We start from the raw sequence: 27,058 nt of genomic DNA, 5'->3' as shown, positions 1-27,058 counted from the left end.
TCTCCGTCTATTGCCGATATGATTAATCATACTTTCCTCATTGGGATGGTGGCGAAAGGCCACGACACCAAAACCACGGACGAGCTAATTAGGATTGGACGGTTTGGGTCGAGCTTTTTCTCAGTCGGTATTTGAGTCGGGCAAGTACGTAAGGTACTTTACGGTAGTGTAGACACTCCGTACTGCCATTCTCCGTTGCATTCTACCTGGTTGCTAGATACTCCTGCATAATTGCATAGATTACTGGGAAACATTGCGTGGTATCACTAAGATTTAGAATGCGAGGATAAGAGTGATGTTATATAGAGTCTAGATGGTCTTCAAGGCCGATGACAGTGATCAGCCATTTCTGAGATTATTTTTGCATGAGGATAGTCGTAACTGCGTGCGTACTTACACCTGGTCATCTTATTGTTGTTGTTGGAACAGAGAACATACTCGCTTCTATTTTCAGCTCGAAGGTGAAGGGGTGCGAAACCATTCGACTCTCGTCCAATGGGATTGATATAACCTCCTTGAGAACCAGGCCCATGACTTGGTACTTTGGTCGTATCGAATTATCTTCACGCCCAATTCTATATGTGAATCAGGAGAAGGAATCCAATTGCATGATCATATTCACTGAAAGCAAACTTCAATGCGGAGTCCAGAGATGCATTATTATCTATGTGAGCCGTTGCGCTCCACAGTGGTGACACTGCAGAAAGACAAGGGTCTAGACAAGACAGGAGGAGTAGTTGGTACTTTGTCGACGACAACTGGTCATGGGTCTTTATGTAGACAATATATTGGCATTGGCAGTCTACAAAATATTGTTCTGGTATCCGTACTTCAGAGAGTATTCGCTGTTTCAATATGTCTGAGTGACCACAAATACTCCATACAGACCGTCCCATAATAATATATTTACAGGGAAGGATTTGGTCAAGTTATGTCCAAACTAACAGGCATTGATATCGCCAAAATAACTGTGCAAGGCACCCCGTGCTGTCAGCGAGATATAAACATGCCAAAAGATGGAGTAGGTGGGCTATGACCCATATTCAGGTTGATCCCGTTCACTGAATCTAGGATCCGAACATGTACCACTCCACTCATCTCGACAGCGGTGATGACCATGATAAGGTTCTACCACTGCGAGCTACCATCCTCGCATGTGGGATCAATGTGGATGTGCCATGAGGATCCCGTTCAGCCCCTGAAGAACATTTGGAAGGGCGGGACTGTCAATTGCGGAGAACTGGTGCAAGAGCTGGAGACCCTCCACTTGAGCTTAAGCTTGACAATATCAACGAAAGCTGTGGAACAATAATCAGACAACAGAAGTGCTGAAAGCCAGCAATGACTAATTAAAAAGCACAAATAACTTTGATTTAAGGATGAGAAAGCCTCAGAAAGGAACTGAACGCGATCGGAGCAGCGCTTGGTAAGTACGGTTACGTATGTCCCTGTCGTGGACGAGATAATACCTATCAATTATTATTAAATTATTAGACACCTAGGTTCAACATGGAAGCATGATCCTTGTCCTGAAAGCAGCATAGACCATAGGTTAAGTTCCTTCCAGCCTCCCACAACAAGGTAGCATGCATGGCGTAGGGCGAATGGCTTGCTTCCTCTTTTTTCCGCTCCCCCCTTCAACTTTAGGATCTACCTAGCTACAATCTCGGTAATGAATAATCCATTCTATTATTCTCCTTGAGATATATATTCCTTGTCATGTAGGTAATCAGCTGCATATCAAAGTAGACTATGACTATATCAGTAAAATATACTTCTGTACTGAAGTTCTGAAATCTGGATGCCTGTCGACATCTGGTATTGTCTGATTGCGCGATAAATCAAAGGCCGAAATCTAGCCCGACCAGAAAAAGCACACAACCGCTTGCGTTCTCGTTCAAGATTGGCAGGCTGCTCAAGAACCCTGGCACGTCACCTGTGAACAAGTCACTGCCAAGTATCTTTTACGTGTCTGTATGCGGTAAGTATACCACCATGGTACTTCCCGATAACTGTCTTCGGAACACGCCCGACCGCTTCCTGTAAACAACCACATTCGTCATGGAATTGTTGCACGGATTTGGATAATTAGCATCTGAAATGAAAATTATTGAAAGCCGGAATCATATGAGGATTTAGAATTCATCGTTACCACGGAGTACAGTAGGTAGGTATCATAAGGTAGTGATATCAAATCTCACTAACCAAACAACGATTCCATCATGATTTTCCCCTGCTTGCCGCCGCTGCCAACTAAATTCAATTCTGCATCCTCCTGCTTTCCGGATAGTCAGCATTCGGAATTAAATCTGATTAGGTGCTGGGCCGATTTTGCCGTTTTCCCTGTGCTGGTAATGAAATTCATTGGATGTTTTTTTTCATGGCTTGACCGTTTCCATACTTTAGTAGGGAAAAGAATGATAGTCTAACTACTCCGTACCTAGGTACCAAGTGCTGGAAACTTATGTCACAGAATCACAAGTAGTCGGCAGTATGCGAGCATTCGACTTCCCAATGGTCCCAAAAATCAGAAATTTGTATGTTCGGTACATTAGAAATCCAGGCATCCTTTCTCTCTACAACCCTCGAAGCTCGGCTCCTGGGATGCTGGATATCGGGAACCGGACGAAGAGCGAATCAGGTCAACGGCACACAACTGTTCCAAACGGTAGGTGCTTGCTTAGGTACCTACTATTACAACGAACAGTACTCTGTACCTCCTTGCGATATTTATGGGTTTAGAACTCTGAGATGCTTTCTTGGAGTCGAAGTTAGCAGTTTGGACCTCTGCCGTCTTCAACAATCATAAAAACAATGATAATTGATCGTAAAATGCTGAAAAATCGTCCCGTTTGTTGGATAATATCTGTTGTTTTGCACTTCTGTAACCGTTTTCCGCGTTTTGCCTCCCAGAGTTAGTTATGATCGGCCACCGCCCGTCCTCGTCGGTATGTATCGACTATGTAAACTTTCTGATCTCTCATCCTTTTTCTTCCTCTTAACTATCTATTCGTCTATTCCTTTCCCTTTCTCCTCCCCGAAAGGTGCCAACCACTTTGCTCCTAGTAAGTCCCTCTGCTCAATTCTCTCTCAGTTCTTTTCGCATTCTGATTTTCTCGCACGTCTTTTTCCACTTCTTTCTTTTTTTATACTTTACGCCGCCGTTGTTCGTCGCCCCCTCCATTCCCCGTGACCACTGACCACCCAGACGGCGACACCATACGTACCTTGGTGCTGTATTTTTGAATTTTTCTCATTTTTATTTTATTATTATTATTATTATTTCTCCCTCCCATTTTTATTTTTATTTTTTTGGTTTTCAAAAAAAAAAAAATTTTTTTTTCTCTTCCTTTTCCTTTGCCCTTGGTCATTTTCTATCAAAGTCTTGTACTTTTTCTTTTTCCCTCTCCCTTCCTCTCTCTCCTCCACTCTCCTAAACTCCGCACCTATACGCGTTGTTCTTTGCAGCCCTTCATCTGTTGTTGTTGAATCACCGTCCCTATCCGAGGATCCTGGTCCCCATCTCGCGCATCTATTGACGCGAAGCAGATTTTGGCTAGTATTCTGCCCACTCTAGCACTGCTGGTTGTGCTAGACCCACTTGCACGCCGCTTCCTTGGTGGATACAGAACCATTGACTCTTCTGACAACGTGCGGATAAAAAGAAGTTCCCACAGAACTTGATTTTCTTGTGGGTGACCGTGGGGAATTCAGGTTAAGCATTCGACTTCAATCCTGACACTCTTCTTCTGCAGTGGAGTCGAACTCGATCCTGTACACATCCATTGTTGCTCCAGCAGTTTCATCCTCGTCGCTGCTTTCGATTGTTGTGAGGGACCGCCTTTCCGTCGCAACCGACCTTGTCCTACCGTACTCTCTCCGCGTTACAGGAGGGAAAGTTCCTCAGTGATTCTTACTGGAAGAACAAGTGAAGAAGAAAGTTTAAGCAAAGGAAAGGTTGTCACTAGTTGAAGCTGGGTGACATTGAAAGAATTTCAGTAATCTGCTGAGCTTCGCTTCCTGTTCGAAAAAACGTCAGGGAAGAGGGATTGTCTTGGTCTGCGATCGATGACCGGGATACCGTGAACCTTTTGTTCAGTTCAGCCCTATCCTATCTCCCCTCTCGCGTCTTCACCGACCCCTCCTCCGCTTCATGATGGATCCCAGATCTCACCCTTCACGGCCTCCATCCACCAGCCTTCCCCAAGGCTCCACGCCTCTTTCTTCGACACCCATATCGAATATGCCAATGCCTCAGTACACCATGCAGCCTCAGTACCCTGTGTCTCAGCCGCACACCCTTCCTCCGCTGCAGCCTCATCACAGTCAATCTCCTGCCCCTCATTCCTACATGGGTCAGCCACCATACCGGCCTGATCTATCGAGGTATCCCGCGTCTACGCATGATGTTTACGCGTCATCGGCTGCACCCATCATGCCTCATACAACCGTGGGTAGCTTGCCACCTTCAACCTTCCTCTCACACCACAATCACCAAGCGCAGGCACAACAGTCGCAGCACTATCCTCCTCCTCACAGTGTGCTACCCCCGGCTTCGAGCGCGCAGACTTACCCGCAACCAATTGCGCCCGCTCCGCCACGGGATCGTCGCCCCGACTTCAATGGTATGCCTTCCGGCGCTTTCAGCTACCCCGACGGCAAGGCTTCGCCTTGGATGAACCCCGATCCGGTGGCAGCTGCAAACGGTGCCGGACCTTACGGTGCAAAGGAGCCTCCACGCACTCAAGTGGTTGGATCCCAAGGCCGACGTGGTATTCTTCCGAGCGTTCCGGGTCGTGTGGCTCCTGTCACAAATGGTGTCAATGGTACCGCCAAAAACACGACGATCCCGGCCAAGGACGCGGATGGAAAGTTCCCTTGCCCTCACTGCAACAAGACATACCTTCACGCTAAACACTTGAAGCGCCATTTGCTACGACGTGAGTATTTGTATTCCGATTATTGTTGTTAGGCATTGACTAATCAAATCTAATTTCACCTTCTAGACACTGGTGATCGCCCGTACATGTGTGTTCTCTGCAAGGACACGTTCTCTCGCAGTGATATTCTGAAGCGCCATTTCCAGAAGTGCTCCATCCGACGCGGTAACCCCACAGGGGCGACCCACTTGTCGCATCCTCAGGCACATTTGAAGCGGTCTCAGGCTCAAGCTGCAGCAAATACTGCAAAAAGTTTACAGGAGGAAGTCAGTAGTACCGTCCCGCCTTCCAATGGCATCGCGGGTGCGACCTTCAGCGAGGGGGCCGTGAACGGGAACGGTCTGGGTGCAGGCCGACCAGGTTTCACGGACCAGCAGCCTCTGGGCTTTACGATGCAGTCTGTCAATGGGTTGGGCCGTGGTCAGCCAGACGACGCCTACGCTCATGGACAAGCTCATCAGAGAGCATCCTGGATGGCTACTCCCAAGCAGAACCCGTACCTTGTGCAGCCTGGCACTGAAGCACCTAACCAGCAGCTGAATGTTGACCGCCCTTCCCTTGAACAGGCGAAACCCCCTGTCGTTGATCCCAAGCGTCCCATGATGCCTGGACCCGACCCGAATCACGGTGGTGGACTTGATTGGACTTCCATGTTCCAGCCCGGAGCCTCCGACGGCTATATCAATCAGGTGTTCCCCCAGTCCATGGCATCCGGCCAGGAGCCGATTCAAGCCCAGGTTGAAACTGAACGAAAGTTCTACCCTACCACTACGACGGCTGGCCCTCAAGAAGGTGGAATGAACGGTTTATACTTGGCTTCGACTACTCTCAGTGGCGATGGTAAGTAAAATGAGAACGCGCGTGGCTATGTCCGAATAAACGTTGAAGAATACATTTCTGATTTTCTTTCACCCAGGCACCGTGCAAGCTGCCAGACAATAGTCAATGGCTGAAAGGGATGGTTGCGACCCGACTAGTAGTGAAGCCTGTGGATATTGTTCCTTCAGGTGTTCCTTTGGGCCTGATCTACCGTCCGGAAACTCATACGAGGTGTATTTTCGCAGCTTCCACAACAAACGGGTCATTTCATTTTCTGCTCCAAAAACGAAAGGGTTCTTCCGGTCAGCATTTTTCTACGGCGAGCGCAGTATTGCGGTAGTTCTGAATCGGGTTTGATTTTCTCCGACTCCATTACGAGTGGCAGATGGGTCGGTGTGTGGTTTATCCGGCGTCCACAAATAGACTTGGGCATGTGTTATTGTGTTTTGTGTTGTTCACTTTCCTCATCGCATTGATGCGACATTCCTCAGGGGAAGGTTGCCGTCGTCTTCAGGTCTCGATTCGCATGACCTCCTTGTACTTTCAAACGCCGAACGCGCGCGGGGAAGGACAGTCGTTGGGGTTCTGATTCCATCACTTTACGGCCGTTCAGATCCGCATTTCATTTCCCTGTCGACCATGTAAGTAGATTCTGTACGCTCTGCTCGGACATATGAGCTTGATTTGGTCCAAGAGACATTTGTGGTGTTTTTATCTTCCTGTTTTTGTTTGTTATTACATTGTGCGTGTGCGTGTGATTTTATGGTTTCATTTTGTTGTTTCCCTTGCCCCCTCCTTTGTTCTGTTTGCCATCTTCTCCTCTGTGCAAAAAAGAGAGTGTCATGTCTCTCGAGGATCATATTTTTCATACGATCGGAGGCTGGTTTGCTTTACGGGACGGCCGAGCGTCGCCGTCTCTGTTCTGAGTGCTGAGATCTCTTGTCAGCCATGTGAGACAGTTCTATACGTGCTATGTGCTAGGGTTTGCATTCCTCTGTGTTCGAGCCATGTTCGTCTTTCCGTCTTCCGATCGGTTTGAATCGACCACGGTGGTCGATTCGACCGAGTCGGATACGAGCAGGCAAACGACGCCTGTGCATGTTGCTTTCTGACAAAGGCAGCATGGGACAGACGAGCAATGGGAACACAAAAAAAAAAGAAGGGAGGGGGTAAAAAGGAAGAATTGAAAAGAAGAAAATAGATTTATAGACAGTCCATGTTCGATTAACCTGCAAAAGACGGGCAAATGGGAAAAATATGCTACTACAAATTTTTGAACTGCCCTAAATTTACTTTGTAGACGCCTTCTCCGGCCTCGTAGCGAAGACAAAACGGACATCATCCTGAGGAGGGAGATGCACATGTGCAACACTGTTGGACTTCCCTTCTGCCCGGCGCGGAGATGCGCTTCTGGTTCCGATATTTCCCTACCTCAAGCTGCAGCTGCCGTTCGTCTAGATTTCCCATCACTCATCCATCGGATGATTCAGATCGCATGCAGGGTATCTACACGCTGTCTAGAATGTGATGATCGATATTTTATGCCGTTTCCCCTCGTGATATATTGAGTACGGAGTACATCTGGTAGAAGAGAAGCCAGTTTAACCCCACGGTTCCCCTCCGTCACTGTGTTAGGTCCCCCGAGTATTCCCTACCCCAGGGTCATGACTTCTATGTAAAGCCGCTGAAGTGAGCCATTCAGTCTGAGCGATCCGTTCTTCAGTTCCTGTCTCTCTTGTCATCGAGTCAATATTCCCAAACTATCTTATTTTGTAACTGTCTTTCCTTCTCAGCGTAGTGTTCATACTAACGGACCCCAAGAGTACCTAAAGCGAGTGAAGACGTCACCGCCGAGTCTCTTTTCCTCCGAGGTGATATCAGCAACGGCTGATTGGCTCGTCCGGCGGCAAGCACCACTGCGGGTCAACTTTGGAGTGACTTGGGGGAATCCTTCGTCTCAAAAACGCACGTCTCGCTCTATCTACTCTGTACAGCAAAGTATCACAGACCTCCGAACGATTCGTTCGTCTAGTCGCCCCGCGCAGGCTGAATACTAAGCAGTCGATCCGGAGGCATTTCTCTCTGTCTGATCTGTTCCTTCTCCTCTTCCTCCCATTACCGCTGCCAAAACTGGGAAGCCGACGAATTACCGCCACTATAAGTCTACTACATCCCATCGCCTCATTCGAGTAATATACGTGATTTAGGTGCTTTCTGGCCCTTTTTCGAACCCGACGAGACAGGTTGGATCCAGGATACGTTTCTCGTTAGGGTCTTTCCCATTCGAGTGCTACTTGACAGACCGCTACCTTCCGAAGCCGAACAAAATCATGTCCAACATGTCCACCAATAGGCCTTTTCTGGCCAACTTTCTGGCGGCGTTTCGAGCCCAATCGACGTACAAGGCCTCGACAGCCGGCAGTCAGTCCGCGGCAGGTCCATCGTCCTCACTCTCTGCCGCTCAGATCTCTCAAGGGGCCCGAGCAATAGCCACCAAAGCCGGTGCCGGCTCGAATGCGACCACTTCAGCAGAGCAAGCATCCTCCTCTACCACTGCTGCCGTGCAAGCAGCATCGAACCACCACTATCATCACCACTCTTCCTCTGCGGCTGCCGCATCTTCACATGCTAGACCTCATTCCCACCCTCGACCGTCGCTGAATCAGACTTCCCCGAGTACAGAATCCCCTGCTTCTTCCATCTCGACCCCTCTAGCTCCGTCTTCCCCGCCTACACCTGCCTCGTCAAATCCCATACCCATCGCGGACGGTCACGACCGCCAACGGCGAGGGAGTGACAGTTCCAGTGGATCTGGAGGCTTCCGGGATGCCCTTGGCCCGGAGAAGTGGTATATTGGCGGTCGAACGGCAGCAGGAGAGGAGCGCTTCTACCGGTTAGGGATGGTGACCAAAGGTGGTGGACGACTGGGAGGTAGTGGACGAGTCGGGAGCATTGATCAGTTGAGCCTTTGATCTGCGTTTGCTCTGATTCATTGGAAAGTTTATCCAACTTGATGATCCTTATGACTGCGAAAATTCTATTATGGATGGGCGTTTGAGTGATTGGCATTGGTTTGGGAGTTGAAGGGCGTTTGCATCTTCCGACGGGAAGGCTTGTGTGGGGGGCTGGGAATAGGATTCGTGAAGAAAAGCACTAGTGCTTCATCTGTCTTCACTTATTATTTCCTTTCTTGTCTACCATTACTCCGCTCATTGTCTTTGACTGTCTCGAGAGTATATCTATCGATGCGTCTGTACATGATGATATAAATTTGTTGTATGTATACGGGACAGTGAACATTGATCATGACAGTTGACCAGTGTACACCTCACATACCTGATAGGTTTGTCTGATAGAGACCTTTCGTTTTGTTCTCTCTCGCGGTTCCGGACGAACATGATGCACATGACTTGAAGGTCGTACGAGGGCGTCCCGATGTCAGAGCATAATCCTACGAATCCTACGGTCATACATAGAGGACAGTACAAGTATAGGAAATGTTCACACTCAAACATTCCCATCAGCCACCTCTCTCCTCTGCCCCCGCCAACAACCTCTCCCTCTCCCTCTCTGTCCCCTCAACCACCTCGCCCGGCGCCCCATTACTCAGCCAAAGCATCGGCACAGCCGTCACCGCAGCCAACAATCCAAGCGTCCACGCCATCGTATTCCACCCAAACCGATACTCAACAAATCCACCCCAAAGCGGACCCAGGAACATCCCCATAAACGAGGACATGGTCTGGATGCCGAACGCCTGCGCCACGGCCCCTCGTTTGCCGAAGATCCCCGGACGCGCGCGCTCCATTTCCTCGAGGACCTGCTGCGTTTCGACGTATAGCGCGGGCACGCAGGCGTTGATGAACAGGCCGATGAGAGTGAGGAGGGAGAGGAGGAGGATGATGTGTGGGGTTGTGTTGGAATCGACGTAGCGGAGGCTGATGAGCGGTGGTGAGAGGAGGAGGAACCCGGTGAAGGTTACGAGGCGGGCGCCGTAGCGGTCTGAGATGGAGCCTGTGATTGCTGATTAGAGTGTGCTGGGGGTTGTTTGGCTGGCTGGCTGGATGGCTTACCAAAGTATGGTTCGAAGAGCGCTGTTATGGCTGAGGGGAGGAAGGCTATCCCTGCGCCAAAGGGGCTCCAGCCGAATCTGTCTTCGACGAAGACGGGGATTGTCTGTCGGGTTGATGAGGGTGAGTAGGATTCTCTTGGAATGGTGCAGATAGGGGACTATGAGGAGCGTACCGAGTCGAAGGCGGAATATAAGATGCCCTGGACGAGTAGGGCGAACGAGGAGATCATCACCCGTGGCTGGCTGGCTATGCGCAACAGAGCAATGTTCCTCCACCCCGTTGCAGTTTCCGAGATCTGTGATGAGCGCTGAGGGTATTCCTCACGTGGGTTCTCCTCAGGCGAATCCGACAACCACGCGCGAGCTACCTTCTTCTCGATTACGGCCACTCTCATCACGAAGTCGACGCCGATGATCGCAAACGCCATGGCAAACACCGCATTGTACCCGGCAGCATTGTAGACTAGTCCGCCAAGCAGGGGACCAAGGAGGAAGCCCAGCGCGATCGACGAACCCAGATACCCGATCGTCTGGCCCAGGTTATCGAACGAGACCGAGTCGGTCATGAGCGCCAGGCCCGCGACGGCCACCATGGCTGTCGCACCGCCCTGGAGCAACCGCACAACTATGAACAGCCACACGGTATGTGCGACCGCCAGCATCCCCATCGAGGCGCCGAGCAGGATGAGCCCGAACAGGTAGGGGAACTGGCGGGTGGGTGCGATGTCGACGAGGTACCCGAAGATGGGGCAGCAGACGAACGCGACGGCTGCCTCACACATCAAGAGTACGCTGACCCAGTATTCGCCTGGACATGGGAGATGTTAGCAGCAGCGTCGTTTGAGGATAATCTGCATTCTGCACGACATACGTTCATCGTATGGAACTCCTGCCCTGTCGACCAGCGCAGTTGGCATCACTGGAACAATCTACCATGTCTATATCAGCAATTGCGAGGACAGTACGTTCCGTAACTGCTCACCATTGCATATAAGAAATAGTCCTGGAAGAGACGGTCAACGACCAGACGAGTAACAATGCTAGCTTAGATGCCCGCTCACTGTAAACGACGATGTCCATACTGTGGCGACGATGAATGCTGTGGACGACCGTATTTGTAGAAGCCAAGGAGGGCGTTTACGCCCTTTGCTTGTTGAGCAGAACATCGTCTGCTTGAATTCTGTTCAAAGAGAAGCAGTTGAACGAGTGTGTTTTGTCGGTTTGTCTTTTGTCAATGTTCAGCTGGCGCCATCGAACTACGTAGCATAGCAGACTTTGACGCGTTCACTTAGAGCTTCCTTTCAGCAGCAACCCTAGCTCATTTTTCGATCCAACCAGTCCAATGATATGGGTATTGGGAAGCCGATGACAACTGCACTCGCCGATGATTCAAGAACTTAATGAAAACATGGGAACAAGAGCAGTGGAGCAATGGATCAGCAGCCAATGAGAATGACGAGTTGCGCTAGATAATTGCTTCAACTTCATTGAGCTACAGCAATGCTGTGTTTTCCAGCGCAAAAGCTAACACGCAGCTTCTCAGATAGTCTGAGACTATCTCTGCTAATGTATAGCCAACAATCATGATACCCGACAATCAACACGCCGGTATGTCCAGGAATTTTCCCTGCATTCCTCATTTCCTCACTGTCATTCCATATGGTCACTCCACAGTCCAGACAGACTCCCGAAAAAGCCGAGCAGGGCTCTCATATTCCAGATTTAAAGAGCAAGAGAGTATGGACAATATACCATCATCGCAGAACTAGGGTTGTCCATGACGAGAACTGATCATCAGCCCAGTTCGTTTGTCCAGTGGCTAACCCATCTTGATCCATGCTGAAAGGTCGCCCTAGGTCAAAGAGCATCCTGATTACCGTCATCGTTCAATGGTTTTCATCTATAATCGCATCATGCGATGGATTGCAGAGAGTCGTCAACCTTAAATACCACCAGATATCAGGACTTCCGAATGCCACAAACGGCGCGATAAGATAAACGGCGGAGAACAGTAAGGACGATGGCCGCAGCCGTCCAAATGCGCGGCTTTCGGAGGTGGCCGACATGGACAGCCAGCAACCATCATGCGATGGTTTTTTCGCGGTTGTCCCTTCGTGACCGGACTTAAAAGCTCTTGGGTCGCCTGCTTGCGTTGTAGTACCAAGCTTTCCTTCCTCCTTCACCCGGATTGTTAGATTGTGAGCTTTGGCTTGATCATTACCCCCAATTTCCTTATCGTTCTCGTGCTTCCCCGCAGGACTATTTACCCCGATCTCCGACTACTCTTCTTTCTAGACAACTACGGCTACTCAGCTCATTCACTGATCAAAATGTCGGCCCCTGTCACTGCTGCTCGCTACGGAAAGGACAATGTCCGTGTCTACAAGGTCCATCGGGACGAGAAGTCCGGTGTGCAGACGGTGGTGGAGATGACCGTCTGTGTGCTGTTGGAGGGAGAGATTGAGACTTCGTGAGTCGGAGTTAAGAGCACAGAGTCACACAGAAAATACTAATCGGAGATCTACGACAGCTACACCAAGGCCGACAACAGCGTCATTGTCGCTACCGACTCGATCAAGAACACCATCTACATCCTCGCCAAGCAGCACCCCGTCACTCCCCCAGAGCTCTTCGGCTCCATTCTGGGCACCCACTTCATTCAGAAATACAAGCACATCCACGCCGCACACGCTCACATCATCACCCACCGCTGGACGCGCATGAACATTGACGGCAAGCCCCACCCCCACTCCTTCGTCCGCGACAGCGAGGAAACCCGCAACGTCCAGGTGGACGTGACCAAGGGCGCCGGCATCGACATCAAGTCCTCGATCTCTGGCCTTACCGTGCTCAAGAGCACCGGCTCGCAGTTCCACGGCTTCCTGCGCGACGAGTACACCACCCTCAAGGAGACCTGGGATCGTATCCTGAGTACCGATGTCGATGCCTCGTGGCAGTGGAAGCGCTTTCGCGACCTTGGCGAGGTCCGCGCGAACATTCCCAAGTTCGATGCCGCCTGGTCTGCGGCCCGGGAGATCACCCTCAAGACTTTTGCCCAGGACAACAGTGCTAGTGTGCAAGCTACTATGTACAAGATGTCCGAGCAAATTCTGGCGGTCGAGCCCTTCATTGAGACTGTCGAGTACTCTCTGCCTAACAAGCACTACTTTGAAGTTGGTGAGTATTGACGATGCTTCCTCTGACTCGATTCGAATAGCTAACTTTGTATGTCTGCAGACCTCAGCTGGCACAAGGGCCTCAAGAACCTCGGCAAGGATGCGGAGGTGTACGCGCCTCAGACAAATCCCAATGGATTGATCAAGTGCACTGTGGGCCGCTCATCCAAATCTAAGCTGTGAGAGCGTCTCAGTCAAAGGATTGCATTTCATGATTTGTCACGGGAGTTAGCCAAGGCATAACTGTACATAGTCTCTGGGAATAGGGTATTTCATCTAGCAACCATCCATCTTTCACTTGCGTATAGTACAGAAGCACCGAACATGTAGACGACTGAATCCCGCTGCAAAGGAGGAAGCTGTTGGGAACGATTGAATAGAAGAAATTCTGAGAATGAAAAAAAAAAAAAAAAAAAAAAAAAAAAAAAACAATAAGTCACAAAACTCCCACCCATGCGCTAGTAAATCGGCCCTAAAATAGCACAGAAAATATAGAGTTACAGAAGCAGATGCCGCCGCATCTGAGCGAGAGAGAATAATTCGCTTTTGTTCGATTTCGTCCCCCTTGACCAAGCACCGTTCACGCAGACTGCTTGGCCTCAGCCTCAGCCTCAGGCTTCTTGAAGGCCTGTTGCACCTCCGGCAAATTGCCAATAACCGACTTGTTACCGAACTTTACGATATTCTCCTTGTAAGGATGAGCCAGACCCTCGAAGGCTGTTCAAGTCAGCAACAGTCTCACTTTGCGTAGTACAATCAAACAGCAAATACCCAAAGACTCACTCTTCAATCGAGCCAACCTCTTATCCCGAAGCCGGTTCTTGGGCAACATCCCCCGAACGGCCCTCCGGAGAACCTCACCACCGCCCCATTTCTCGAACATCTGGTCCATGGTCATGCTTCGTAGGCTACCGGGCCGCGTGGTGTGCGTGTAGTACTTCTTCTGGAAGCGCTTCTTTCCCGTGGTTCGCAGGTCACTGCAGCCTACCGCGACGACATAGTCTCCGCAGTCTGTTGAAGGGTCGTAGATGGGCTTGTGCTTGCCCATGAGGAACAGGGCGATGGAGGAAGCCAGGCGACCGAGCGAGCGCGGATCAGATCCGACGTCGACATAGTGCCATGTGCGAGAGTAGGCGAGACGTGTCTATACATATAGATGTTAGACCACATGGCAGAAAAATGGAGCTGCAAAACAGAGCGGGCTACCGCACCTTTCCGATGGTTTGCGACATCTTGAACTGCTCTCCTTAACGAGGATAGACCGGGGCGAAACTCGAAATCAGAACAATTGATTGAACAATCAAAACTGAATTATAACGAAGTCCCCGGATTCTGATTCCCAAGTTCCAAGTTCCAAACTTCCGGAAAAACCTCCGCTGAGTCTGCTCCCTACGTCCAAACTCCAAACTCCATCGCCGACTCCCGCAGGCTCTAGCCTCACGTGACCGCAGCCCCCCGACAAGCCCTAGAACGGCACTAGCGCAGCGCACTAAGCGAGTTTGTCCGCACGGATTCTGCCCATCTCGAATCGAACGCCACGAGAAATATAGCCCTGCGACGACGACAACTTTCTAACCCCCCTTTGAACCCACCCTCCGGCACACTCCTTCTCGACACCGACAAGGGCCATTCTACACATCATGGCTTCCGTCCCGAGTGTGCAATGCTTCGGCAAGAAGAAGACGGGTAAGTTTTTTTCAAAGGGGACGGGGACGCGGAGTTGAAGAACGTGATCACTAACTGGGAGTTATCTGTATAGCCACCGCTGTCGCCCACTGCAAGGTATGAGGAGAATTTTTTTCCCATTTCCCTATGATGTCGCCGCAATTGGCAAACTGCGTGATTTTATCGGGATGGAATGTCCGGAACGTGAAAGAGAAGGGTTGATTTGGAGGACAAAACGGGATTCGCTTCTACATTCGCATGGAAACAACCAACAGAACAAATGCTGAGAATTGTGTTATCAACAGCAAGGCAAGGGTCTCATCAAGGTCAACGGCCAGCCTCTCGGCCTGGTCCAGCCTGAGATCCTCCGCTTCAAGGTACGACTACAAAACCCAACCGAAGGCGTCGCATAGATGCGAAGGAAAAAGAAGACAGAAAGGAAAAACAGAAATCTGACGACAATGCAAATAGGTCTACGAGCCTCTCCTGATCGTCGGCGCTGACAAGTTCGCCGGTGTCGACATCCGTGTCCGTGTCTCCGGTGGTGGTCACACCTCCCAGATCTACGCCATCCGCCAGGCCATCGCCAAGTCCATCGTCGCCTACTACCAGAAGTACGTCGATGAGCACTCCAAGAACCAGCTGAAGCAGGCTTTTGTTCAGTACGACCGCACACTGCTCGTCGCCGACAACCGTCGTACGGAGCCCAAGAAGTTCGGTGGTCGCGGTGCCCGTGCCAGGTACCAGAAATCCTACCGTTAAACGACCCCGCCAAACAAAAAGCCACGAAAAAAGCGCAGAATGGTGTTGTGTTTCTCTCATGGTGTACTGGGGAGGAGATCATGGTGCAATCCCACTGGGCAATCGAAGAAGGTTCGAATTTGGTTGTGGCAGTGGAATGGGTTACTGGCTCTGTCTCGGATGGATTTAGTATAGGCCAGGAATCTGAAATATTACCCATTTTTTCTTGTTTGTCATCCATCTGTCCTTAACAGAGATGATCATTGCGGATGTTATCCTGCGTTGTCTGTTTGGGTCATCTTTCTATCTGTATGGGTCTGGACCAAAAAGGAAATGCAATTTTCGGATATACTGTGACCAGGACTGACTCAGGAAAGGCGCAGTTGTCTTGATGACTTTCTACCCTTACAAGACGCGGAAATTCAAACACCATTCTGCCTATGATCGTTGATGACCTAATTCTACAATTTGCTAGAAATTATTGCACTTAACTTTGCCTTGCAGTATATGCCGAATCGGGAACCCCCCGTCGCATACATATGTAGAAAGCATCGGATGCTGAAGGACACGACAAAAGTCATATCCTATGGACGCTTAGCATTGGGCAATGGATGACATCTGCCTACCAGAGGCGGTCTTGCTCAAACAGTGCTGCGCGTCCCTGCATCACTAAGGAATTTCGGCATCCCCATTCACTTGATATGCACGAGACCAATTGGAAGAAGCTCCACCTGCCGTACGAACTTCCCTCAGTCAAGATATTTAGAAATATTCGAGATTGTCTCATGCAAGGCAACATTATCCAGGGGAAACGCAAGGGAGAGATGAACGCACTTTGCCATTTGAGCATGCATCTGTCTTCGGAATAACCATGCCAGATCAGCCACCAGGGTTAGGCTGAGACCCTACTCTCCACAATCTTAATGCTACTGTTCAAATACCGGGTGCCCAATGCGTCAGGTAGACTCTCGTGGTTTTCAACATCATCATCTCCGGACCCATCAAGGGAAAGAAGTTGAAACCGATTTGAAGCTGACAATGACTTCTTTGAAGCTGGTTGCACTTCTTTTTTTGGGCCAGAGGGAAGCTTGGAGAGTAGCCCTGCGCATTCGTCAGGGTAAAACCCAATGCGCATACCCTTGTAAGTGCCTCGAGACATCATGCAGGATCGAGCAAATAGTGTGTTGTGAACGGAGTTGGTGGAGATATATGCATTGCCTTGCTTGAATCTCACAGTGATCACAATCAGGTTGTGGATATGCTCAAGGTCCCTCCGGATAAGTGATTCGGTGATATTTGCATTCACATTGTGGATCACTAGATTCCGAGTTGCGCCGTTCCTGATCTTCGATCCGACGTATGGGGGAAGGTAGAATTGCCGGTCATTCCATGAGACCTCGACCTATGAAGGTAAGGAGTGGTCAATTACAGGTACACGTGCAACGGCTCCGATGGGCTTTCTTACGCGCTTCCCGGCAATATGACAGCCATGAGTTTTTGCGTGCTGCAGGAATTCGGCAGCGGCAGCTGGTCCAACAAACGAGACGTAAGCGGCGTGATCTTGAGCCCGAAGGTAAAGGTGCAGCAGAGCACCGCCTCTCACTGCATCAACGACATCTTGATGAGTGGCCCGGTCCGGTAAGCCGCGAATGAAGACTGTGCGTTGAGCTGCCGGGGAAGAAACAGAATCCGCGCTTCTCGACTCATCATAGTCATCCTTTTCGTCACTGTTTGGAGAAACGATGCCATCATCTTCAGTATCTTCCTCATAGATCTCGCCGACCTCATAAGAAGCATTTCCATGATCGTTAGAGCTCTTGAATTGAGTAACAGAGCGGTTCTCGAGTCCATCAAAATCCTTCTGCTCATGGAGCTCTCCAGAAACTGCGGAGGACTGAGGCGGAAGATCTGCTCCGTAAACCAAGATCTGAAGGAGAGAGTGGTCAGCAACCACATGGTTGTGCGACTTGGTATGCAATCATACATCAAGAGTTTCTTGAGATAGACCCCCACCCAAAAGAGAGTCTTTCAGCTTCTCTGTATGGTATCAGATGAGTATATGGGCTTGCAATATGACCTTATGATCCGTCAATCAGTGTAGGATGTGTTGACTCACTGAGATGATTCGATGCTTGCAGCTAGATTCATTAGCAAATGCGCTGAATAGCAATTGGACGATGGCTCTCTATCTTACCAGCTGCTGGTATTCTGATTTCAGAATAGTAACATAATCTGCGCCGAGCAGGCTGGTATTTGGAGGTAAAGTTCGCTGGTCAAGAGTCACGCGAGCATGAGCCGTGGTAAGGAATCCTCGCGTAGAAGATAGGAGGAACTCACAGCTTCAGTTCTGTCAAAAGCATCAGTACTGTTATTTTCGCTTTCTAATTCTTAAGACATGCTAGCAGAGATGAATGACAAAATGGAGCATGAGTACTTACTTCTGAGCAAAGGACCTAGAATAAAGACCTCCATATGAGGTGATTGAAGACATTGTATCTAGTACCAGAGTTAGCTGATAATGGAGTAAAAAGGAAGGAAGGAGGAGGAAGCAAACCAGTGAACTAAAAAATGGCATCTAAAGTAGATGCTTTCAGCCAAATCAGAAATAAAGTAAGGTAGAAAAGAGTTTAGGCAGAGACAAGGTGCATGAAAGGGAAAGACAAGGTAATCTCCTCGTCTTTGGGGACAGGCATATCGCAATCATTCAATAACCCCACGTTGACTTTGCAGGAGCGATCGGCCAGATGATCAAGGGAGTTGCTGATTTGGTCGTTTCGAAAGTATACTTCTATTTTCCTCATGTTTTTTCCACGCCCTCTTATCTCAGGCAGCTTGAACAGCTTGGGTCTATTGTTTTGATGAAACAGAAGTCCAAGGTGAACACATCGATGGCCATTGCTAACATACGAGACTACCTATCATCATGTCTATCTACGTACTATACAGAGCTCATCGATATACTCAGAGGTAGGCCAGATCTGAGGGTCAATTTGCTATGTGGTTCTCTCTCTTTTCAAACGTCGAATATGCGCTGTGTGACCCAACACTCACTTTTCCAGACACACCCTGTCTAGTGGCGCTGGACAAGTCAGACCAACTGGTATCTCCAAAAAAAAGACAAGGTCAAGTAAATGATGGTTCGTAGGACTTCGCATCAATGAAAAGCAAGTTCCACCATCCCTATGATCTGTCAACTCTTCCCATTGGCGACGATGCACAACCGGTGAGCGGACGCAAGGTGCTTGCTTGCTACGATTGCATATCCAACTAGCACCAGCCACAAAGCTCATCGCCTCACTGCGGATGCTCCATTGCTCATCTGCAGTATTCTGTACAACCAGTGTACAAATTGACGCGATAGCTGATTTGATCTTCCTGCAACCTAGATCCGAGAAAGAAAGCGACAGTGAACAGATTTGCGCAGCCATCCAGAAATTTGAGAAATGTCCGCAGTTGGCGTATAAAGATAAACAGACTTTTCAAAGAGTGAATCGTTTGATTATGGAAGATTAGCACGACCATATTTGGCGGTCGTGGGATTCAGCTGGCCTGATGAGCGTTCTGTTATTCCTGTGAACTGCTAATGGAACAGTATTTATGAAAGAATGAGTATCTCAAAGCGGCCACACGTCATGACGACGTCTGGTTTGCACTAGCTGACCGCTACGCACAGAGTGCAGGATGCGTTAATCATCGACAGACAAGCCCATTTTCAGCCAAAATGGGATTAGATGTGAGGCCGAGCCTCGGGTTGCTTCTTGCTTAGCTCACATCGGTAAAGTGTGAAGATATTAGCGATTGAAGAATGTGGCATGTGTTGTAATCTCAAAGTTTCTCCTGCATGCACATTCAGGCGAGGAGATTTTCTATCAGAGGCTCTACTCGGTATCTGCTGTCTGTGTCTGAGGCTCTCTCTCATCATCCCCATGTGGCCTTTGTGGAGCTCTTGGAGGCTCCGGTTGTTGCTCTATGTTTGGTCTAGTAGTCACTGCTTCCCTTCGTCTGATTCTCATTATCTGACCGAAATTGGCGGCAACCTGAAAGAGAAAGGTGGCAAGGAAAATGCCAATGACGAGGGTTTGAGACAGATATGGTTCACCGTCTTGCGGCGCAGTCCGCCGTTGGTTGGTTTCATATGTAGCAGGGCTGGCGGAACCGAATGACACAGAAACAGAGAAGGAGAAAGGCGAAAAAGAGGTGAGAACACTTGCAGATCGCACTGACGTGGACGATGTTATCGGACCCAGAGCCAAGGGAATGAGACCGAAGACGAGAAGTGGGACGGCTAGTCATAAGAGAGAGGCGAAAGATTGTGGAGTCGACCTGACCAAAAAGGTGTCAAAGTGAGTATAAAGTGTTCTCTAGAAAATTGATTGAGAACTGCTAAGGGCACTTGAGAACATACCACTCCCGGGCCTCTGCCCTTCTAGCCCACTGTGCGGTGATCTTCAGCCGCTTCCTAACACTTGTTGCTGACAGAAGCGCGTACTTTTCCTCTTCGGATACTGGGAAAACACAGGCAAGCCACCAGGGGAACTGCGCTGGATCTGAAGGTATATCTCCGTAGGCCATCAAGACACGCGGGTGCAGCCATCTGGCTCCTTCGCCCCGCCGCTTTCGTACAAAGTCCAGTGCCATCTGAAACAGTTCTTGCGTTGACATGGAGTCTAGTGGCTGTTGGGATGGCCGGGCTTCTGTTGAACGATGGGAGATGGTCGACGTCTCCCACGACTCCAAATTCTCCTCTTCTGCGATAGGAATATCGTCAACACGCTGTATTTGGCCAACGTGGTAGCCATCCACTATGTGAGATTTGATAACCTTGAAGCGCGATACACCATTGGCAAAAATCAAGCTTCTGCCGCCAGGAAGGGGCTCAAAGCGCTCGACCCTAAGAACTACGCCATATTGCATGAACTGGGATGCTCCTAGTTGTCCTTGCGGTCGTCCTAAGCGGTTATACATGACCATTCCAAACTTGCGCTCTCTACTCTCCATGACTCTTCGTATCATGAGGCAGTAGCGAGGTTCAAAAATACGCAAGAAAGTCGGCATAGTTGGAAATGATAGAGAATTGACGAACAAGGGTAAAATGGTTCCAGCATCTGAATCAGACTGCTCCTCAGCCAGACTCTGCCTCTGTGAAGCGATCTGGTCCGGGAAAAACAGCTGTGTAATGTCGGATATCCTCTTATTGACAGGCTCGGAATTTATGGTCGAAGACATGTTCAATTTGCGCCGGCAGATAGGACAGAGATCACTATGATCTAAAACCGTTGCAACGCAGCCGCGGCAGAACGTGTGTCCACAGGGTGTGGTCAACGGGTCTGTGATTAGCGAGTAACAGACTTGACAGTCCAGCTCATTCCGGATGGAATCTTTCAATCGCTCAAATAGTGCACTTGACTGATCAACATCTCCAGAGCAGTCTTCGAGAGCTCTCTCGTATATAATCTCCGTCGCATCGCAGTCGAAGCGTCCCTGCTTCACCAAGTTGTACACTCCCCTCAATACATCGGGACCAATGTCCGCACAGATTTGCGTTGGCTCCTGGCCCTTAAAGCCCTTCCAGGTCATCCGAAGCCCATCCTCCCTCTCATTGCTCGTGTCCGACGATGCCGCAGTATGCGCGAGAACTTCGTCAAAGACGTCCACGAGCCTGCTCAGTAATACATCGACCCCACAGTCGCCCACATAATGTTGCCCATGACAGTTATGCTTCCCTCTCCAGTAGCACCTGAAGCCTTGCTTTCGTCCCTCGTCTGCCGGATACGTGATTCCCTTCCGTTCATGAAGCGGGGGAAGACAAGCTCGGCAAAAAGTATTCCCACATGGCAGCCTGAGCGGAGAGCGGAGAGGCCGCAAACAGTGCGAGCATTGAATCAAACGTATGAGAGAATGCGCTAGGATGGGGTGAGAGGTCGTGACGCTGTCGGGGATCGTGGGCGCGGCGCTGACGGAAGTATCTCCATCGTGTGGAGAGTGTGGAGAAAAGGTCACTCGGTCCTCTTCCATTGGTACTGAGCCAGTTGATGGTCAGGATACGTGAGTGTAACTAATATGTATGGTGCAAGTAGTACTGAATATTTCACTATCTTCAGTATAAATTGCTGGAGTAGATGACACGAGGTGATAGATGACCAGCTTAAAACAGATCAATGTTAGTTGGGGTGCTAAAGGACTGCGGAGGCATAAGGCCTCGGCCATCCCGAGCTTTAGTCACTCCACTCACTCTTGGTTCCAACCAATCTGACATCGAGAGCTAAGCTACATCATACTGCACTGAAAAGCTTTCAGAAGCACGACCGCAGAAGTATCAGTAGTAGCTCATTCATGCTGGATATGCTGCATAAAAGGATGGAATGTGTATTTGTATGTACAGAATTGCTTGTGAGACGCTTCGTGAGCCGACGAGGAGCTCGAAGCCAAGAGTGCCGGTGAGCCCTTAACTGTTGATCAAGTCTTCGCCCGTTGAACTCCTTCTCATCAATTGTTCTGGAGTCTGGTCTCCAGCAGATGGGAGAATCCGGCGGAGTCACAAGAGTATAAGAGAACATAACATGGGGACATCTTTCATTGCTCATGACTGGACATGCCTGAACGCCATACCAAGACAGAAGGGGGTACTCTGGAAGAAAACGTAGCATCTCGCGTAGAATGCCTAACCTTGAAATCAGGAATGCAATAGTGTGGTTCGTAACCATCGTCGTCATTCACATTCAATGAGAGGAGGGGAAGAAAGAGATATGTATCGATGATGATTTTAACGTAGGATGAGGGAAAAGGTTACAAAGGCCCAAGACAGGTGGTCCAGCCATAAAACAGTCCATCAATCGGATTCTTGCGATGAGGCCGTCTCGGAATCAGTGTCTGAGTCTTCTTCCAGCACGATACGTCGCATTACACTCTTGTCAAACAGATCAAGGGCGAAGCGTCGTGCCGGTAGTCGGTAGTGATGACCCTCGAGGATGCTGAGAGTCTTGCAGAACAGGTGAGGTTGGCGAAATCGATCTGGATCCTTCGCTTTAATGCTACAGATTCACATATGTCAGCATAGTTTCTATTCGAGATAACCGTGATTTTGAACACTTGATCGGCTTACTTATGAAGATCTGTGGCTGCTCTTTTGGATAGAACAGTATTGCCCATGTCGACTATTAGTTTCAAGATCTTCTGATTGGTAGGATCTGGATCGGTCGTGGCCGCCTTGAATTTCTCATGAGACAAGCGTTTGGCTTCAACCGGCCGAGAATGAGAAGGGAAATCGACCTGCAATCAGAGTTCAGTATACTTTGGACGCCTTAACTGCTAATGTGTTACCTACCAAGAACAGCTTTTTGAAGTCCGTGGGCAAACTCAGCCCGATCGAGTCCCCTTTCTGGTCGACTGCGGAGTCCCATCCAGCTTCCCGGAGTACTTTCAAGCCATGTCGACTGCGAGAAATTAAGCCAAGAACAAAGAAAGCAGTGCCCCTCATCGTCAAGACTTCAGCGCTTTCGGCAATCTTCACAATCTGTTGGACAATGTCCGTTTCGAGAAACGGTGCTCCCAATTCCATGGAACCAACGTTGCCGACTGCCCAGAGGCAGCCCTTGACTTTGAGAAGCGCCTCGGTATCTTCTTCGTCCAATCGAAAGTCTCGAATAGTCCAAGCGAATTCACTGAAGTGGCCCGATTGTTCCAGAAGTCGACATCCCTCTTTCGTCCTCGCAAGTTCTCTGTAGAAATGGGGCGGTACAACTCCAACGTCCTGCAAATCCACGAAATCCTCAGGCGCAAAGCTCCCCCTGCGGGGTTGGTCAACGTAGGCTCTAGAAAGCGCAGCTTCCACGAGACCAACGTAGGCGTCGTTCCGCCCTAAGAACCAATCGTCCATTTCTTGCGTGATGTAGTCGAGGCCGTCCAAGTAATGATAGCCAACTGATGTCGACAAAAATCGTAAAAGTAAAGGTGCTCCGATCTCACCGAGGTGATCGAGCGAAGGTCGGCATTTGACAACATATTCAAGGTAGTCTCGATGGTTGCACGCTTCCTCAAGTATCTTGACGGCAATCTGACATACGGAAACATCAGGATCGTACAGCTGGGTTACCAACAGCTTAACAACCCAGTCCGCTTTACCCAGTCCCCCTTGAGCGGAAAGATGCACATTTCCGACTGCGTACTTACGCAGCAGCTTCGTCGCGAATATGCGGATATCTTTAGAACCAGTAGTGAGAGCTTTAGACAGCAGAACTCTCAAGTGGCTTTCTTGACTGTAGTCGAGGTTACCCAAAAGAGTTTGTATCAGATCGTCCCGATCCCGAAGTTCAATTATATGGTAGAACATGTTGAGCATGTGCCATCGCTCCATCATAGCAAGGCCATTGGGGTCGCCGCTTAGCGTGCCTAACATAGCAAAGTATCCTCCGCTCAACGTGGTAGCCATCTGCTCTCGCGAAAAAAGAGGCGAGGAGGAGGTCAGTCCGCTCATGCGGTCGACTTGTGCGAGACATTCAGCGACCTGCCTTAAGAATTTGTTCTCCGCCAGATACTTCGTTCCCTCTGGGACTTGGACTAGAGTGCGCATCAACGCGCATCCAGTCCGAATATAGCGCTGATTCGGCTTGGTGTTGGGAACCATAGAGAATCTGTATTTGAAAGGTCGATAGAATCCTATGAGTCGTTTCATAAACTTTGAGCCCTTTATGGCCTCGTCTAGTCTCTTCGGGTTTGTTAGGGGCCCTTCGACAATACGATGGATCAGGTCCCATTTCCATTTAATGTAGTTGACAGTATTCAGGACGTTTGTCTCCAATATCGCATTGCGGAATTGCGTCTCATCCATGGCGGGACTCAGTCGATCTTTGCCTTGGTCGCCAGACAGAAGTGAAGCAGAAATGTCCACATCGACGTTATAACGCCCTGTTCCATTGGAGTAGCCTACCGAGCGAGCTAAAGTTCGGTTTATGCTCTCTATTTGATATATGGTTGAGCTGCACACGTCGTGGTTCTCAACATCAAATTTGACGGCTGGTGGGAGTAAATGTGGAAGAACTTGGAGTTTCGCGCTGATACGTTGAGGTAAGGAATGATGTGCCAACTTTAACACCTCTGTCAGAAGCAGTGTAGCTTTCCGCCTGAGTGACTGATCAGTTTCTTCCTCGATGAGATCTGAAAGAGACTGTTCCTGGTTAGAGTATGTACGGAAGGAGAAAGATTCATGAGAAGCATACCTGTGAAAGTCCGGCATCAATCAGCGTCGCGAGAATCAATGTCGAAAAATGCGCCGTCAAATCAAACCTATCATCATTGCTGTCGTAAAATGCGCGAATTGGTTTTGCGTCGGACTCGGATCTGAGGTTAGCAACTCTGCCATACGTGGTGAGTCGGCGGCCAGCGAGAAAGGAAGATGACCATGAAGGTGGTTTGATTCGGAGGGCATCAAAGAGTAGTTCCATAATCAGATCTCTTGCCTGTGGATCTGGGTAGTGAAGCGATTCTAGGAGGGATTGAAGGGGTTTGGCTTCATGTCTTGCAAGGATTATCAACCCAGGCCATGTTTTAAGCATTGCGGAAATGGCTTTGGCAGACGATTTCAATCGTCCATTATGAATAGAGTCCGAAAGGGAGTCAGTAAATGGCGCGAGTACGGCCTCGAGTTCGCATCCTCCTTGCAGGTGTTTTCTGCTGTGTGGTGTATCGAGAACATGCAGGAAGCTTGCAATCAGACTTTCCGATGCGCCAAAAGTCCCCTCTGCTAAAGCATCGTGCAAAGTTGCAAATCCTCCAGCATAGGCAATCAGCTCCGGATCCTTGACCAAGATTTCAGCGAGAGTCATAATAGATATGTTTCGAAGACGGTCCTCCTGATGTTCAGCAATGGAGACGATCGTTCGCACAACAGCTCGCGAGATTTCGTGAACGCCGTCTTTCACATCCAGAAAAGCTCGGACGAACTTTAATGCCTGTTCGCGCTCAATGCTAGCTTTGCTCTCCTTGACTAGAGATAGTATCACCAGCTCATCTGTGTGCAGGGACCGGATGATTTGAAGTGACTTTCTGTCAGCTATGGCGTATCGAGTCAAGCGGTAGCCAGCCGCTACGACTTCTTTGCTGTCACTTAAGAGCATGACTTGAACGCGCAAGCCGAAGACGGACCATGCAAGGTCGTATTTTAGGGTTGGGTGACGTCTAAAGAGTTCGACCAGACTGTTGGCGCGTTCGACATAGTAATCTGGCGCCATCCCTTCAATCTCAAGCGCCTGTAATGTTTCCGCGAGGACGTAAGTAGGGGACTCCATCTCCGCCTCGGCTTCTTCCAATCGATCATCGTCAAGTGTGAGGTCGTTGTTCCGGGAGGGCGACCGCCTGGGACTACCCCGAAAAAGAGACATCGAAAAGCGATTACGCGGAGGAGTTGACGGCGCCTGCGCACGTAGTAATTCCTCCTCGAGCTCATGGTGTAGTTCCGCAAGCTTGCGATTGGACGAGCTCAGTTCGGATTCCACCCTCAACCGCTGATCCTTGGTATGTTTCGGGTCCTTGGCCAGAAGTGCCTCAAGCATGTTCTCGGTTCCCGTTTTGATCTTCATCTCTTTGGCGATCTTGTCGCGAATCGCAGCCTGGCGCTCCTCGGTGCTCGACAATTCATCCAACTCAACATTGCTGCTTCCTCGTCGCCTGTAGGTACCATCGGGTCGGGGTGTCACACTCCGCGACGTAGTCATGCTCTTAAGCTCTGAGCTGAAGCTACCAGGACCCCCGAGGGAAGGCGCTAGAGAGCCTCCAGAACCTCCCCGAGGGCGGATACTTGCACTGTTTCCAGACTGTGAGCGACCATTCCTCCCAGGTCTTGACGCGGTCTCGGCCCAGCTGCCATTTGCGGAGGCATCTTCCTGGCTGGCATACGACCGTCCATCACCCAGGTCACGGTGCTGGATCGACGTTCCGGAGAAACCTGAATTATATCCGGACGCCATAGGTCTCCATCTAGTCGCAAGTGGGAGAGTGCGTATCACCTATCGCGCAAGAGACAAAGGATGAAGGACCGCATTGAGCTCGAAGGAGGTGTATCAAGAGACTGTATAGATGATGCCGACACGGGTGTCTTGTAAACAAAGGCCGGTGACTGACTTCAGATCAGAATGAGGCGCTGTTTGGAGAATGAGGTGTTCGAAGGGAGGGGATGCGTGCGCCGCGGTCACGGGGGGCAGCTTTCCGGGAGTGAAACAAGATCGTACCGCAAGCTATTCGGATCGGCAGAGGTTTGATGTAGGTATCAGAATAATGGCATCATAGTGTCGCTTCAAAGGTTCGAAGATACTCCAAGAAGGGACTATACTCTCCCCTGTTGATGGTTTCCAGCTGGATCTCAAGTCTTGGCTACCACTGGCTGACTAACTTGGGTGACAACCTTATCGCCTAAGGCCGCTATTCATAATTGGTTTTTTGCTTGTACGACAAGTAATAAATCTCGTTCTTCTCGGTGCCCTTTGAGAATTAATGCATAAATTTATGCACCTTGTCTGGCTATTAATTCGAGTTGTCCAAATAGACCCTGCATATCCGATCTAAGAAGGCTCTTTTGGGATCAGTGCTCTGCAGACGTTGATGCACCTCTAGCTGTGAATATATACAAGACAAGCGGGCCAGGCGCTCTCTGC

The 27,058-nt window shown here is 49.7% G+C and overlaps 9 protein-coding genes across 9 annotated transcripts, besides 2 other annotated features; 4 read left to right on the top strand and 5 right to left on the bottom strand.

Moving 5' to 3' along the window:
- Positions 1 to 4,156: 4,156 nt before the first annotated feature.
- NFIA_085920 (putative C2H2 transcription factor (RfeC)) lies at positions 4,157 to 5,788 on the top strand (the record flags this gene model as incomplete). The annotated part of the gene is made up of 2 exons (XM_001260533.1): positions 4,157 to 4,940; positions 5,007 to 5,788. 2 exons carry the CDS (start codon positions 4,157 to 4,159, stop codon positions 5,786 to 5,788), a joined length of 1,566 nt encoding a protein of 521 aa, XP_001260534.1.
- A 2,301-nt stretch (positions 5,789 to 8,089) lies between these two features.
- On the top strand, positions 8,090 to 8,731 carry NFIA_085910 (uncharacterized protein; the record flags this gene model as incomplete). Its single annotated transcript, XM_001260532.1, has 1 exon — positions 8,090 to 8,731. The coding sequence occupies one exon, from the start codon at positions 8,090 to 8,092 to the stop codon at positions 8,729 to 8,731; it is 642 nt and encodes a 213-aa protein (XP_001260533.1).
- A 548-nt stretch (positions 8,732 to 9,279) lies between these two features.
- Positions 9,280 to 10,997, bottom strand: NFIA_085900 (MFS transporter; the record flags this gene model as incomplete). Its single annotated transcript, XM_001260531.1, has 6 exons — positions 9,280 to 9,773; positions 9,833 to 9,935; positions 10,005 to 10,639; positions 10,703 to 10,760; positions 10,814 to 10,834; positions 10,893 to 10,997. The coding sequence occupies 6 exons, from the start codon at positions 10,995 to 10,997 to the stop codon at positions 9,280 to 9,282; spliced, it is 1,416 nt and encodes a 471-aa protein (XP_001260532.1).
- Positions 10,998 to 12,161: 1,164 nt separating this feature from the next.
- NFIA_085890 (urate oxidase) lies at positions 12,162 to 13,190 on the top strand (the record flags this gene model as incomplete). The annotated part of the gene is made up of 3 exons (XM_001260530.1): positions 12,162 to 12,301; positions 12,362 to 13,008; positions 13,069 to 13,190. The coding sequence occupies 3 exons, from the start codon at positions 12,162 to 12,164 to the stop codon at positions 13,188 to 13,190; spliced, it is 909 nt and encodes a 302-aa protein (XP_001260531.1).
- Positions 13,191 to 13,404: 214 nt separating this feature from the next.
- Positions 13,405 to 13,436: a microsatellite.
- Positions 13,406 to 13,436: a microsatellite.
- Positions 13,437 to 13,587: 151 nt separating this feature from the next.
- Positions 13,588 to 14,239, bottom strand: NFIA_085880 (mitochondrial 54S ribosomal protein uL13m; the record flags this gene model as incomplete). The annotated part of the gene is made up of 3 exons (XM_001260529.1): positions 13,588 to 13,724; positions 13,791 to 14,151; positions 14,219 to 14,239. The coding sequence occupies 3 exons, from the start codon at positions 14,237 to 14,239 to the stop codon at positions 13,588 to 13,590; spliced, it is 519 nt and encodes a 172-aa protein (XP_001260530.1).
- A 408-nt stretch (positions 14,240 to 14,647) lies between these two features.
- On the top strand, positions 14,648 to 15,434 carry NFIA_085870 (40S ribosomal protein uS9; the record flags this gene model as incomplete). The annotated part of the gene is made up of 4 exons (XM_001260528.1): positions 14,648 to 14,693; positions 14,767 to 14,789; positions 14,978 to 15,049; positions 15,144 to 15,434. 4 exons carry the CDS (start codon positions 14,648 to 14,650, stop codon positions 15,432 to 15,434), a joined length of 432 nt encoding a protein of 143 aa, XP_001260529.1.
- Positions 15,435 to 16,305: 871 nt separating this feature from the next.
- NFIA_085860 (RNA-binding protein) lies at positions 16,306 to 17,904 on the bottom strand (the record flags this gene model as incomplete). Its single annotated transcript, XM_001260527.1, has 4 exons — positions 16,306 to 16,815; positions 16,879 to 17,340; positions 17,751 to 17,760; positions 17,852 to 17,904. The coding sequence occupies 4 exons, from the start codon at positions 17,902 to 17,904 to the stop codon at positions 16,306 to 16,308; spliced, it is 1,035 nt and encodes a 344-aa protein (XP_001260528.1).
- Positions 17,905 to 19,796: 1,892 nt separating this feature from the next.
- On the bottom strand, positions 19,797 to 21,428 carry NFIA_085850 (putative ATP-dependent protease (CrgA); the record flags this gene model as incomplete). Its single annotated transcript, XM_001260526.1, has 1 exon — positions 19,797 to 21,428. One exon carries the CDS (start codon positions 21,426 to 21,428, stop codon positions 19,797 to 19,799), a length of 1,632 nt encoding a protein of 543 aa, XP_001260527.1.
- An 814-nt stretch (positions 21,429 to 22,242) lies between these two features.
- On the bottom strand, positions 22,243 to 26,374 carry NFIA_085840 (putative cytosolic regulator Pianissimo; the record flags this gene model as incomplete). The annotated part of the gene is made up of 4 exons (XM_001260525.1): positions 22,243 to 22,444; positions 22,516 to 22,682; positions 22,738 to 24,576; positions 24,629 to 26,374. The coding sequence occupies 4 exons, from the start codon at positions 26,372 to 26,374 to the stop codon at positions 22,243 to 22,245; spliced, it is 3,954 nt and encodes a 1,317-aa protein (XP_001260526.1).
- Between the last annotated feature and the right edge of the window lie 684 nt (positions 26,375 to 27,058).

Source organism: Aspergillus fischeri, genomic scaffold (assembly GCF_000149645.3).
Source record: "Aspergillus fischeri NRRL 181 1099437636264 genomic scaffold, whole genome shotgun sequence".
In the NCBI taxonomy this organism is placed as follows: domain Eukaryota; kingdom Fungi; phylum Ascomycota; class Eurotiomycetes; order Eurotiales; family Aspergillaceae; genus Aspergillus; species Aspergillus fischeri.
Note: the sequence above shows the minus strand (reverse complement) of the source record. Positions and strands in the feature narration are given on the sequence as shown.